A 14,586-nucleotide genomic window follows, 5' to 3' on the forward strand; every position below is an offset into this window, starting at 1 on the left:
TGCTTTGCACATTTTTACTTTGAACTTCACCTGGACCTTGGGGCTGAATTGGAGTTGAACACAAGGGCAAAAACTGGGCGCATCTTGCGGTTTGCTGCTGACTGCGCATGCGTTCAGAGTGGGGTATGCGTATGCGTCATATGAGACGTCCCCAGCATCGGGTAGCGTTATGCGATTCGCATTTGAGCGGATGCAGCCTAATGTGAAATGGGTGGTTCTGGGAGACAACCATGCAAAGGCGTGAAACAGATAAGTCCTGTGGGAAGGGTGTGGGCAGGTCATGGGTGTGTATGGACTGATACTGGCATAGACTGGATGATACTTGCAAAGACTGGCCAATACCGGCATAGACGGGCTGATACTGGCATAGACTGGCTGATACTGGCATAGATGGGCCAATGCCAGCATAGACTGGCATAGACTGGCCAATACTGGCATAGACGGGCCGATACTGGCATAAATGGGCCAATGGCAGTATATGCTGGCCGATACTGGCATAGCCGGGCCGATACTGGCATAGACTGGCTGATACTGGCATAGATGAGCCAATGCCAGCATAGACTGGCCGATACTGGCATAGCCGGGCCGATACTGGCATAGACTGGCTGATACTGGCATAGATGGGCCAATGCCAGCATAGACTGGCCGATACTGGCATAGACTGGCCAATACTGGCATAGACGGGCCGATACTGGCATAGACTGGCTGATACTGGCATAGATGGGCCGATACTGGCATAGACTGGCTGATACTGGCATAGATGGGCCAATGCCAGCATAGACTGGCCGATACTGGCATAGACTGGCCAATACTGGCATAGACGGGCCGATACTGGCATAGACTGGCTGATACTGGCATAGATGGGCCAATGGCAGTATATACTGGCCGATACTGGCATAGCCGGGCCGATACTGGCATAGACTGGCTGATACTGGCATAGATGGGCCAATGCCAGCATAGACTGGCCGATACTGGCATAGACTGGCCAATACTGGCATAGACGGGCCGATACTGGCATAGACTGGCTGATACTGGCATAGACGGGCCAATGGCAGTATATACTGGCCGATACTGGCATAGCCGGGCCGATACTGGCATAGACTGGCTGATACTGGCATAGATGGGCCAATGCCAGCATAGACTGGCCGATACTGGCATAGACTGGCCAATACTGGCATAGACGGGCCGATACTGGCATAGACTGGCTGATACTGGCATAGACGGGCCGATACTGGCATAGACTGGCTGATACTGGCATAGATGGGCCAATGCCAGCATAGACTGGCCGATACTGGCATAGACTGGCCAATACTGGCATAGACTGGCTAATACTGGCATAGATGTCCCAATGGCAGTATATACTGGCCGATACTGGCATAGCCGGGCCGATACTGGCATAGACGAGCCGATACTGGCATAGACAAGCCGATACTAGCATAGACTGGCTGATACTGGCATAGACGAGCCGATACTGGCATAGACTGGCCGATACTGGCATAAATGGGTCGATACTGACATAGACTGGCTGATATAGGCATAGATGGGCCAATGCCGGCATAGACTGGGCGATACTGGCATAGATGAGCCGATACTGGCATAGACTGGCTGATACTGGCATAAACGGGTCGATACTGGCATAGACGAGCCAATGCTGGCATAAACGGGTTGATACTGGCATAGACTGGCTGATACTGGCATAAACGGGTTGATACTGGCATAGACGAGCCAATGCTGCACATATGGGCTGATATTGGTGGTAGCATTAAGTAGTAAGTAGGCTGCCGCGGCCGGGTGTATAACCAGCCATGGATGTGTGTGACTGAGAATCAGGCCCCAGGTGCGCTATACTGGAAGTTTCAGGATAAAATGTGTACCGTTGTTAATTATTTACGGAATGAAAGGAAACAAAGTGAAAGCAAAGCAAAATATATTTAAAAAAAGGCTATTTTGGGCCAGCTGGTCATCCTCGCATACCCACTGAAAACCACCCCAGAATGACCCGTTTTATATTAAAATGCACAGCAGGAACAGAAAGGGTTAAGTATGCATTGGATTTCATGCTACACGTGCAAATATAAACATTCATAGCGAGCGGTCATAAAGCCTCTACAGCTGTATAACATGATTATTTCAGTGTTAGGAATGACCTCCATGTGTACTAGTGTAAGCTGAAGACTGAAATCATGGCGCGCAGTACTTGTTTATTAAGCCGTATGCTGTGTGGCGCAATTCCTGCTGAATGTACAGATTTACAGGATCCCATGGTGCTTTGTACTGCAGTGTGCACAACGGTAACTAGTTTAGTGCAGCCATGCAACCTATAAATTCAGCAGGGCCCACAGATGCCACTAAGACAGCCATTTTTGGGGGGACCATAGATTCCACTACAACAGCCATTATGTGGGGGACATAGTTTCCACTAAGACAGTCATTTTGAGGGGACCATAGATTCCACTACGACAGCCATTTTGTGGGATCATAGATTCCACTAAGACAGCCATTTTGTGGGGACCACAGATGCCACTAAGACAGCCATTTTTGGGGGGACCATAGATTCCACTACGACAGCCATTATGTGGGGGACATAGTTTCCACTAAGACAGCAATTTTGAGGGGACCATAGATTCTACCAAGACAGCCATTTTGTGGGATCATAGATTCCACTAAGACAGCCATTTTGTGGGATCATAGATTCCAATAGGACATTTATATGAATTGGAAGCCAAGGACATCATTGATCCGGGCAATTTGTGGTCTGAATACTATTCATAAGAATGCAATTTACTAGGTACCTAAGGCAAAGCGCATCCTCATGAAGATTGGCCTTGTAAAAAATGGCCGCCATCACTGTTTGTACCCACTAACTGTCCTGCAACGCGTCTCAATTTTGGGAAACTTGCAGGATTTGCCAGCGTGTATGTCAAGGGTAAATGAAGAACTGACAAGCAGATGGTCACTTATGTAACATGATTAGTTATATTGAAATTCCTCCTGACCTTGGGCTCCTAATAGGGGGGTCCTGCCCGTGGTATTTTATTATCCCTAGGAAACTCCTCATCTTACACCAGTCTCCGCAGGAGCCATTAAACGTTGTTGAGATATCCTATGGTCTTGCCTAAGCCTCTTTCCTCAGCCATGATTGTGTGTCCAGTGCTTCAGGCGATGGTGTATTTAATGTGACATGTGCTAATCTTACAGGGCATTCATCTTCGTCGTTCCGGCCTGCACATTACTTACACACGTGCTAGAATAGTTCTGTGTTTCCCCGTGGTCTCTGTGAACACATGTGGACCACACAGGTTAGCTCTGTTGAGAGCAATCAGTCCACATTGTCTAGGCAATTGTTTTAGTTGGACGGGAAAACTGCAGTTCTCATTTGTGTGGTAGGAACATGGAACTGGGTCTTTTCTGGGTTTAAAAAAAGTGATTTGCAGCTCTAGGAGTATTGCAAGGTTACACATATTCCACCGGATGCTGCTAGGACCATTGATGATAACCATTTCTCATGATGGCAAATGTGCTGACATTGATCATACTCTACTGCATGAGACTGTCTGGTGGGTTGGTGCTATGGTTAGTACAGCGTAGATGTAAACATGAGGGGATCACCAGTTGTTGAGCTACAAGACCTAGTATACCCTGACAGCATGTACTTGTAGTTCCATACACCTGGGGAGCTGCAGATATACCAAATCCTGGAACAGAATCAATACCTAAGCCTGGACTCCAAAACTCACACATTGATGGTTTAACTCCGATGGTTTATGGTTTTACCATCGATGGCTGATATCCGATGTTGCTCCACCATCTATCGCAGTGTTTTTCCTGATGCGGGGGGCAGAGAACTTAGCCCTGCCCACCCCACTGATTGGCCGTTGGCCTGCCCCATTGCAGAGCTGGCCGTCAACGGTGCAAACCATTAATGGTTATCTGTTGATGGTTTCATCACATCGATGTTAAGCACCGATTGCAGCATTGATGGTTAACCATTCGATGGCCATTCCTACACCATGGTAAAGCTAAAAAGCAAAGTACCACCTAGTAATATGTATGCAGCACAAAAGTTATTTATAGATGTGCCTGTCTGCAGGTAGCAGTTAATGTAATCTTTTATGCATTTTCCTTACTATCATGAACTGTGCAGAGAGATTTACATTTGGAAGGTGCGTGTCCGACCTTCGTGCACACACACAAAAATGGATTTGCACCCCGTGTAGCGCCCAGGTGCAAAGTTATTTGCTCGTTTTTCTTTTTATTTACACCAAACTCACAATCAGCCGCCACAATCTAGGACACCTCAATGAAACAGGAGGTGAAAGAGCTTGTTAATTCGTGGATCAATAATGCATGATAATTGATAAAACACCTGTTTATTAAGGCATGCTTGCTCTGTATACCCGTCTGTCATCTCCACTTTATTTGCTGCCAGCTCCTAGTGGATGTAAAGGAGATTATGCGCTAATAACGCCACGAGTACTATAGTCAACAAGTTTTCTAGGATTTGAAGACGGCATTTTATCTGTCTCCTGTGCCACTATATGAAGGCGACTGCAGTGCTATTGGTATTATAAGTGTGGCTACAATATAATGAAGAGGTCACCATTAAAATGTTCTGTACATATCACTTGTCTTTTGTCGTGGCTCTTTAGCGAGTGGTGTATAGCCGGTGGCGTCTCCTGTACAAAAAAGATGACTTGGTTATTAATTAAATGTTGTCACAATTGTGGCCGCAGGATCTGTAATGGTGATGCTGTAATGGTAACACACAGGCCTTATTACAGATATGGAGCATTTTACATATTTGCCGCAGTTTTAGATAATTTTTTTCAAATTGTTTTGTGGCACTTTCCTGCTCCGGCAATCATACACTCAGGTATCTATAACAGACAGACTGATGGGTCCCCCTTCTACAACTTTAGAAGACCCCCCCCCTCCCCCCCCCCCCCCCACACTCCTTCCCTTCCCCTTTCTCCCCGTTCCCTATTACCACTTCCCTCTTCTGTGTTAGGTGGAATTTCAACTGAAAATAAAAAATTAAGAAGTAGTTCTACAAAAATTCACCAGTTTGTCAGGAAAATGCTAGTGTCAGTAACCATTGAGGGTTGGACACGCTCACTACAGAGATGATCTCCAGTATGTGATGTAGTGACACCTCCCACCCTCCGTGTCCTCATTGCCTGTCCTGAGACCCCTCTTCATCTGGGCCTTGCACACTTCCTGTCTGTAAACCACAGGGGGCCCTGCCGCCTCCTTATGGCGTGTTCAGCTCCCCTGTGGCGCCAGTGTGTGAGGAGACCCCATCACTCATCCAGGGGATGTTTACAGCAGGCAACGCTTATCTTACTTCCACCTTGGATACTATGAGGGCCACGCCGCTCACAGTGTCAGTATCAACCGCAGCGTCTTAACCGTTTCTGTTAACTGCGTCGGTGATAAACATGGCGGAAGGCTGTGCAACAGTAATCAGATTCCATAAGAATCTCTCTCTCTCTCTCTCTCTCTCTCTCTCTCTCTATATATATATATGTATATATGAGATTAAGGCAACAATTGCTGTATTAAAATAGTAATTCTTAAACAGCGTAGATCCATGAATGCGCATTCTCTAGTTTCAATCATGTATTGTTTGACTTGGCACCTATTTTATTTATTTTATATCTTTATGGCTATCTAGCTATTCTTTCTATATACCCCTATGTGTAAAAATAAAAAATAAAATCAAGCAATCCGTCCGTGTAATTCCAGTTACCCAGACAGACATCAGCAAGAACTAGTTTCTCTGATGTATATACATGGCTGATGGTGAAAGTTCTGCAGCTGGTATCTGAGCGGAGGGCACTTGTCAGCGAGGGGTTAACAAACTAATCAGGAATTGATCCTGGAAGCCGCGTACTCTTTGCAATGAAGCTAGAACGTGTCCAGTGTAATTAGCACATCCACCTTATAACTGGCTGTGTGACCTGTACTACGCTGGTAAATACCAGGAGGCAGGGTCGGACTGGCCCACAGAGGTACAAGGGAAACCACCGGTAGGCCCCACTGCCTGAGAGCCCACTCCTTCCTCTAGGGATCAGGTTCCAGACTGTGCACTTGTATTATACATGGTAGATATGTTGCATTAAACTGCACAAGACTATTGTGTATTTCAAGCCTCTGTGGAGGCTGGCCACACCCCCTTTGTAGGCTGACCACACCCCTAAGTATAGGCCCCTATAACTGCATTCCCCCGGTGGGCCCTTCATGCCCCAGTCTGACACTGCCAGGAGGCAGAGCTGGGTGTCCAGCTATTGTCAATATTCTAGGTTCTTCTACTTAGTCATAGGCACATTTATAGGGGAAACCACAACCTAATGAGAAGGCTTTATTCTCACATCATTATCTATAAATATTTAGTGAAAAATAACATCCTGAGTCATTCGGAAAAAAAGTCTATTCTTTACATATCTTCATTAATGAAGAGATGTCCACAAATTCTTATCAATGATCCCTCAATGGTTTATAGACATTAGAATTCATTTTCATGTTGCCTTAAGGGTAAAAAAAATACTTATTACTATTAATAAGAGCTTAGTGTTCTACTAAGAGGTGCAACAAGTAAATTAACAGTAGTTCCAATTTAGAAAGTTTGGAGTCTAGCTTTGATGGAACATCCGCTGCCTTCAATGTAAAGATGTCACTGGGAATGGATAAAATCCATTCTGGGGAGGTCTGAGTGCTGGTAGTCTCTGTGTTTTTCCTCAAGAAAAGCCAAACATAAGCATTTCTATCTAATGTCCCTTAAAAAATGCACTACTAGCCATATTCCCCAAATGCTTGCATTATGGTGAGGGCTAAAGATCCAAGGATGTGGCACAGACTTGATATGATGGGGAGGGCTGGAGAAACACTCAGGTGATGGGGAGGGCTGGAGACATGGCAGACACGCAGGTGATGGGGAGGGCTGGAGACATGGCAAACACGCAGGTGATGGGGAGGGCTGGAGACATGGCAAACACTCAGGTGATGGGGAGGGCTGGAGACATGGCAGACACGCAGGGGATGGGGAGGGCTGGAGGCATGGCAAACACGCAGGTGATGGGGAGGGCTGGAGACATGGCAGACACGCAGGTGATGGGGAGGGCTGGAGGCATGGCAAACACGCAGGTGATGGGGAGGGCTGGAGACATGGCAAACACTCAGGTGATGGGGAGGGCTGGAGACATGGCAAACACGCAGGTGATGGCGAGGGCTGGAGACATGGCAAGCACTCAGGTGATGGGGAGGGCTGGAGACATGGCAGACACGCAGGTGATGGGGAGGGCTGGAGGCATGGCAAACATGCAGGTGATGGGGAGGGCTGGAGACATGGCAAACACTCAGGTGATGGGGAGGGCTGGAAACATGGCAGACACTCAGGTGATGGGGAGGGCTGGAGACATGGCAGACACTCAGGTGATGGGGAGGGCTGGAGATATGGCAAACACTTGGGTGATGGGGAAAGCTGGAGACATGGCAAACACTCAGGTGATGGGGAGGACTGGAGAAACACTCAAGTGATGGGGAGGGCTGTATACATGGCAAACACTCAGGTGATGGGTAAGGCTGGAGAAACACTCAGGTGATGGGGAGGGCTGGAGACATGGCAAACACTCAGGTGATGGAAAGGGCTGGAGACATGCCAAACACTCAGGTGATGGGGAGGGCTGGACACATGGCAAACACTCAGGTTATGGGGAGGGCTGGAGACATGGCAAACACTCAGGTGATGGAGAGGGCTGGAAACATGGCAAACACTCATATGATGGGGAGGGTTGGAGACATGGCAAACACTCAGGTGATGGGGAGGGCTGGAGAAACACACAGGTGATGAGAAGGGCTGGAGACATGGCAAACACTTGGGTGATGGGGAGGGCCGGAGACATGGCAAACACTCAGGTGATGGGGAAAGCTGGAGACATGGCAAACACTCAGGTGATGGGGAGGACTGGAGAACACTCAAGTGATAGGGAGGGCTGTATACATGGCAAACACTCAGGTGATGGGTAAGGCTGGAGAAACACTCAGGTGATGGGGAGGGCTTAAGACATGGCAAACACTCAGGTGATGGAAAGGGCTGGAGACATGCCAAACACTCAGGTGATGGGGAGGACTGGAGAAAAACTCAAGTGATGGGGAGGGCTGTATACATGGCAAACACTCAGGTGATGGGTAAGGCTGGAGAAACACTCAGGTGATGGGGAGGGCTGGAGACATGGCAAACACTCAGGTTATGGGGAGGGCTGGAGACATGCCAAACACTCAGGTGATGGGGAGGGCTGGAGACATGGCAAACACTCAGGTTATGGGGAGGGCTGGAGACATGGCAAACACTCAGGTGATGGGGAGGGCTGGAGACATGGCAAACACTCAGGTGATGGAGAGGGCTGGAGACATGGCAAACACTCAGGCGATGGAGAGGGCTGGAAACATGGCAAACACTCATATGATGGGGAGGGTTGGAGACATGGCAAACACTCAGGTGATGGGGAGGGCTGGAGAAACACTCAGGTGATGAGGAGAGCTGGAGACATGGCAAACACTCGGGTGATGGGAAGGGCAGGTGGTGTGGCAGCTACTCAGGTGATGGAGCGGGCAGGTGATATGACAGATACTCAGGTGATGGAGCGGGCAAGTGATATGGCAGATACTCAGGTGATGGAGCAGGCAGGTGATGTGCAAATACTCAGGTGATGGAAAGGGTAGATTATATGGCAAATACTTAGGTAATGGAGAGGGCAGGTGATGTGGCAGATACTCAGGTGATGGAGCAAGCAGGTGATGTGGCAGATACTCTGGTGATGGAAAAGGCAGGTGATATGGCAGATACATAGGTGATGGAGAGGGCAGATGATGTGGCAGATACTCAGGTGATGGAGAGGGCAAGTGATATGAAAGATACTCAGGTGATGGAGCAGGCAGGTGATGTGGCAGATACTCAGGTGATGGGGAGGGCAGTTGATGTGGCAGAAACTCAGGTGATGGAGCGGGCAGGTGATATGGCAGATACATAGGTGATGGAGAGGGCAGGTGATATGGCAGATACTCAGGTGATGGCGAAGGCAGATGATGTGGCAGATACTCAGGTGATGGAGCGGGCAGGTGATGTGGCAGATACTCAGGTGATGGAGAGGGCAGGTGATATGACAGATACTCAGGTGATGGAGCAGGCAGGTGATGTGGCAGATACTCAGGTGATGGGGAGGGCAGGTGATGTGGCAGAAACTCAGGTGATGGAGCGGGCAGGTGATGTAGCAGATACTCAGGTGATAGAAAAGGCAGGTGATATGGCAGATACTCAGGTGATGGAGAGGGCAGGCGATGTGGCAGATACTCAGGTGATGGAGCGGACAGGTGATGTGGCAGATACTCAGGTGATGGAGAGGGCAGGTGATAAGGCAGATACTCAGGTGATGGAGCGGGCAGGTGATGTGGCAGATACTCAGGTGATGGAGAGAGAAGGTGATGTGGCAGATACTCAGGTGATGGAGCAGGTAGGTGATGTAGGAGATACTCAGGTGATGGAAAGGGCAGGTGATGTGGCAGATACTCAGGTGATGGAGAGAGCAGGTGATGTGGCAGATACTCAGGTGATGGAGCAGGCAGGTGATGTAGGAGATACTCAGGTGATATAAAGGGCAGGTGATATGGCAGACACTCAGGTGATGGAGCAGGCAGGTGATGTGGCAAATACTCAGGTGATGGAGAGGGCAGATGATATGACAGATACTCAGGTGATGAAGCAGGCAGGAGATGTGTCAGATACTCAGGTGATGGAGCAGGCAGGTGATCGAGCAAATACTCAGGTGATGGACCAGTCAAGTGATGTGGCTGATACTCAGGTGATGGAGAAGGCAGGAAGTGTGGCAGATACTCAGGTGATGGAGCAGGCAGGGTATATAGCAGATACTTAGGTGATAGATAGGACAGGTGAAGGGGCAAATACTCAGGTGATGGAGTGGGCAGGTGATGGAGAGGGCAGATGATTACTTAAGTGATGGAGAGGGCAGGTGATATGACAAATACTTAGGTGATGGAGGGGCAGATGATTACTCAGGTGATGGAGAGGGCAGGTGATGTAGCAGATACTCAGGTGATGGAGAGGGCAGGTGATGTGGCAGATACTCAGGTGATGGAGCAGGCAGGAGATATAGCAGATTCTCAGGTGATGGAGAGGTCAGGTGATGGAGAGGGCAGATGATTACTCAGGTGATGGAGAGGGCAGGTGATATGACAAATACTCAGGTGATGGAGAGGGCAGGTGATGGAGAGAGAAGATGATTACTGAGGTGATGGAGAGGGCAGGTGATGTAGCAGATACTCAGGTGATGGAGAGGGCAGGTGGTGGGGCAAATACCCAGGTGATGGAGAGGGCAGATGATTACTCAGTTGATGGAAAGGGCAGGTGATGTGGTAAATACTCAGGTGATGGAGAGGACAGGTGATATGGCAGATACTCAGGTGATGGAGCGGGCAGGTGATGTGGTAAATACTCAGGTGATGGAGAGGGCAGGTGATCTTAGAACAACAATGCCTCATACATGTTTAGCTCTCCTCCTGGCACACACACTCAGCTTCTCTAGTCATCTTTATTAGTTTTACAGAGAGACAGGAGTTGAGCAAATAAGCTGCAGCCTGAGGGATTATTATTTGGACTTTCTTCTCCCCTCGATCCCTCCACCTCTAATACCGTATGATATTCCAGATCACGGAGGCATTCCCATCTATTGCCTCTTATTAGTTTAAACCCAGAGTTACTTTCCTCTGTATAGAGCCCATTTTCCCTTTCTTACATTTTTCCTGCCATTGCCAAGATTTCCTATCTGTAACAATATTACAGCTGCCTATTAGAATCTACAGTTCCCCGGGTTACAGCCAGGGCTTCCTCTTAGACAGGGCAGAAAGGGAATTGACCCATGGGGCCTATCAGAGCTTTTCCTCATTCTGATATAAAACCGCTATTGTAAAAATGTATTTGATAATTGAATATAGACAACTAAAATTCTGTTTTATATTTAATTGGATAATATGAGATGTTTTAATAAATTGCAGGGTCATATATTTGAACCAAGCTTAATTGTCGGGGGCCCCTGCCATGTTTCTGCCCTGGTTGGGATAGATTGTGACCCTGGCCCTTAGTACAGCCAGGTGCGATGTATTGTGTGGAACCTTTCTCGCTGACAACAATAATAACTCTGATTTTATGATTTGCTATTTCCAGGGCACAGACAGAAGCTTGATGACTCTAAGCCTAGTTTGTTCTCTGAGCGCCTCAGTGATTTGGGGCGTATTCCTCATCCCAGTATGAGAGTGGGTGTCCCAACTCAGAGTCCACGGCCCTCCCTGAACTCTGCACCAAGTCCTTTTAATCCACAAGGACAGAGTCAGATTGCAGGTAAGGGGCAGACGTACATTGTTTTAACTTGATAGCCATTAGTAGTCCATCAGCCAACCCAAAGTTATTTACACTGCAGTCGGGAGCCTTACGCGTTCTCATTGAGCGGTTGTGAGGCGCTATCGGAGAAAGTGGGTGTGTCCATGGGGTAACAGGGACGGGCTTATAATGTGAGAGGGCTATTACAAAGACGGGTAATTGATAATACTACAGAACTTTTGTTGTCGCTGAGAACATGCCGTTATATTGATAGTGGGCGCTACAGTATACGTAAGAATGGTAGGACATACAGGATGTTATAAAGGAATTTTATAAAGGAATTTATAAGATTTGCCTTGGTATACCATAATACCTTATTACATGTGATAATACACAGATAATAATACTGTTTCTGATATTGGCTAAGTGTTATTGCAGCTATGTAGGTATAAGTGAGGCACGAGGTACCACATAATACCACCTATTTTTAGTAAATTGATACACTGGTGTCAAAAACATTGGTCCAGTCCCCACTATAGTTCCCTCCGCTGTGTCACTGATATATGTTTTACACACACACACACACACACACACACACACACACACACACACACACACACACACACACACACACATATATTATTTTTTTCACCACCATCCGTAATAGTGAGTATAGGGATTGTACCCTATTTCTAGTGTAACAGTAAGGAGATCCCGCTGTAATGATGTCACATTACATTCGGATCTACAATAAACCAGCTGGGATATGTTGAAATCTAATAGTTCCCACTTAGAAATACATCTTTAATCAGCCTCTGTGAGTGGCATTGTGCGCTATGTTGCCATACACTGGAATTCAACAGCAACTTTTGGCAGGAGAAGAATGAAGATACTTCCCTGTTATACTGGCAGCGCGTGAGAACTAGTATTCGCCTGTTCTAAGGGCGCGGTACTGTTTCCAGGGAACATCAATTGCTGCATTGATAGACAAAGTATGCCGCCTGTGTACACCTTTGTCATTATTTAATTAAACCGTTAGGCTTACATCCAACCTACAGAGAAGGGGAGGGGTTGCTGTGCAGGAGAGGTCCCTCCCTGTGTACATGCCATACAGTTATACCTAACCGTACATACCATACAGTCATACCGTACATACCATACAGTCATACCGTACGTACCATACAGTCATACCGTACAAGACCGGTCACTTAAATCACATCCAGTATTATGAAAATGAAAGAGAAGTGGTGCCGGGTAACTGTCCATAGGTACAGGATAAGATCAGATACTGACAATAAGATATAGCTCAAAAAAGTGGCTGAGTATATACTGTACAAATCTGTAACTGCCGACTGTTCCAATTATTAAGAGCTGATTGGTTGGTACTTTAGCACCGTGCAATTTATCACTCTCCAAGGCTTGATAAATATGGGCCTATGTCAGGAAAGTTACATTTCAGGCAGAACAAATATGTAGGAGTATTGTTCTAATGGTGAAGTGTCGGGGTGCATTGGCAGGCCCTTTTGTTTCCTATGATTTAGGACTTTCCCGCTGTAATCAGGACCGTTGGGGGGGAAACACATTTGTACACTGAGACATTTTTTGGTCTGCATGTTGTATGTTCTAATCACAGTAATAATTAATTAAAGATTCTCAAACTGTTACACGGAACACAAACTCGGAGCTGTGGCACTGTGCAGGTATCCTTACAAACAGAATCATAGCAGATATCTAGAATAATATTGGGATGGGAATACATAATATGAGGAATGTCATTATGCAGGAAAATTGCAGAACAAATGCAGGACTTAGAAGTAGAATTGCAAATGTACAAGATTTAGCAGTCAGAATTCTAATGATGTAAACATAAGATTCCCATGGGTTAAATATAATATACACACAAGTCTGTTATACAGACATTCTTCCTTGTAGGCCCTACACACTTGCCGATTTTCTGAAAGATATGAACGATCTCGTTCATAAATGAACGAGAACTCGTTCATATCTTTCAGTGTGGAGACTCCAGCGATGAACGATGCGCGGCCCCGCGATCGTTCATCGCTGGTCTCCCGTCGGCTGTGCATGCAGGCCAATATGGACGATCTCGTCCATATTTGCCTGCACTTCAATGCAGCCGCGTGACGGGGGGAGTGAAGAAACTTCACTCCCCCCGTCACTGCCCCCCCACCGCCGGGTCGCTCGTCGGCCGTATCCGCCGTCGGGCAGCTCGGCGGCGGGTCGGCCAGTGAGTAGGGCCCCTAGAATAGTCCCAAAGTACAGCTACCTTTTACAATAAACATATAGATAGCATGGTATCGCCATCTAGTGGCCATAAATTATATTTTCGTTCTTGTTTAGTTGTGGTTTTTTTTTGTTTGTGGTGGTGATGGGGTTAAATAGTTTTTTTTTTTTACATGACAATATTTCTTTGTTGGAAGATTTCAGGCACCTGTAATCGTGCTCCATAACACGCCAGACCAGAACTTCCAGGGACAAAGGCGGATATTTACTAAGCAACCGCCGTTTCCCACCGGTTCATGCCACAGGATATAAATAGGACATATTTATTGTGTTTTTTTTTGCATAACAAGAAAATAAACAAACACAGCTAAAGATAAACACTGTTAAGGTGGGTACACACTAGGCGCTGTGCTCTGTGAATGACATCGCCTATTGTTTCCCCTTCCCGGGCCGGTCCGACCGACGGCGGGCATACACATTGAGTCCAAATCGTTAACGACCCACGGGGCCGTGCATCGCTCATCAGTGGCGGTATACGCACTGGGCGATATAGTAAACTATAGCGCTCAGGAGGGGGAAAATGAGCGCTATAGTTCAATATATCGCTAGGTGTGTACCCACCTTTACACGTCATTGACGGACAAGGAAAACACCATGGTAAGATAGTGAGAACTAAAGGGCCCTACAGACATGCCCGACGGCGGATACGTCCGACGGACGACCCCGCGGCTCCATTAAAGTGCATGCAAATAAGGACGAGATCGTCCATATTGGCCTGCATGCACAGCCGACGGTGGACCAGCGATGAACGAGCACGGGCCGCGCATTGTTCATCGCTGGAGCCTCCACACTGAAAGATATGAACGAGTTCTCGTTCATTTATGAACGAGATCGTTCATATCTTTCAAACAAATCGGCCAGTGTGTAGGGCCTATAAGAAGGATTGACAAGGAAAA

General features: G+C 47.3%; 1 protein-coding gene across 3 annotated transcripts in view; it reads left to right on the forward strand.

The window, feature by feature from the left end:
• Positions 1 to 14,586, forward strand: part of RUNX2 (RUNX family transcription factor 2) — an 85,701-nt gene that overhangs the window by 45,903 nt on the left and 25,212 nt on the right. For 2 of the 3 annotated variants that reach the window (XM_063915208.1, XM_063915207.1), the window contains one exon: positions 11,237 to 11,410. The exons of the other annotated variant lie outside the window; for it this stretch is intronic. In XM_063915208.1, coding sequence (XP_063771278.1) covers positions 11,237 to 11,410 — 174 coding nt within the window. The remainder of the gene's footprint in view (positions 1 to 11,236; positions 11,411 to 14,586) is intronic. 3 annotated transcript variants of the gene reach the window in all.

This window comes from Pseudophryne corroboree, chromosome 4 (genome assembly GCF_028390025.1).
Source record: "Pseudophryne corroboree isolate aPseCor3 chromosome 4, aPseCor3.hap2, whole genome shotgun sequence".
Lineage (NCBI taxonomy): Eukaryota > Metazoa > Chordata > Amphibia > Anura > Myobatrachidae > Pseudophryne > Pseudophryne corroboree.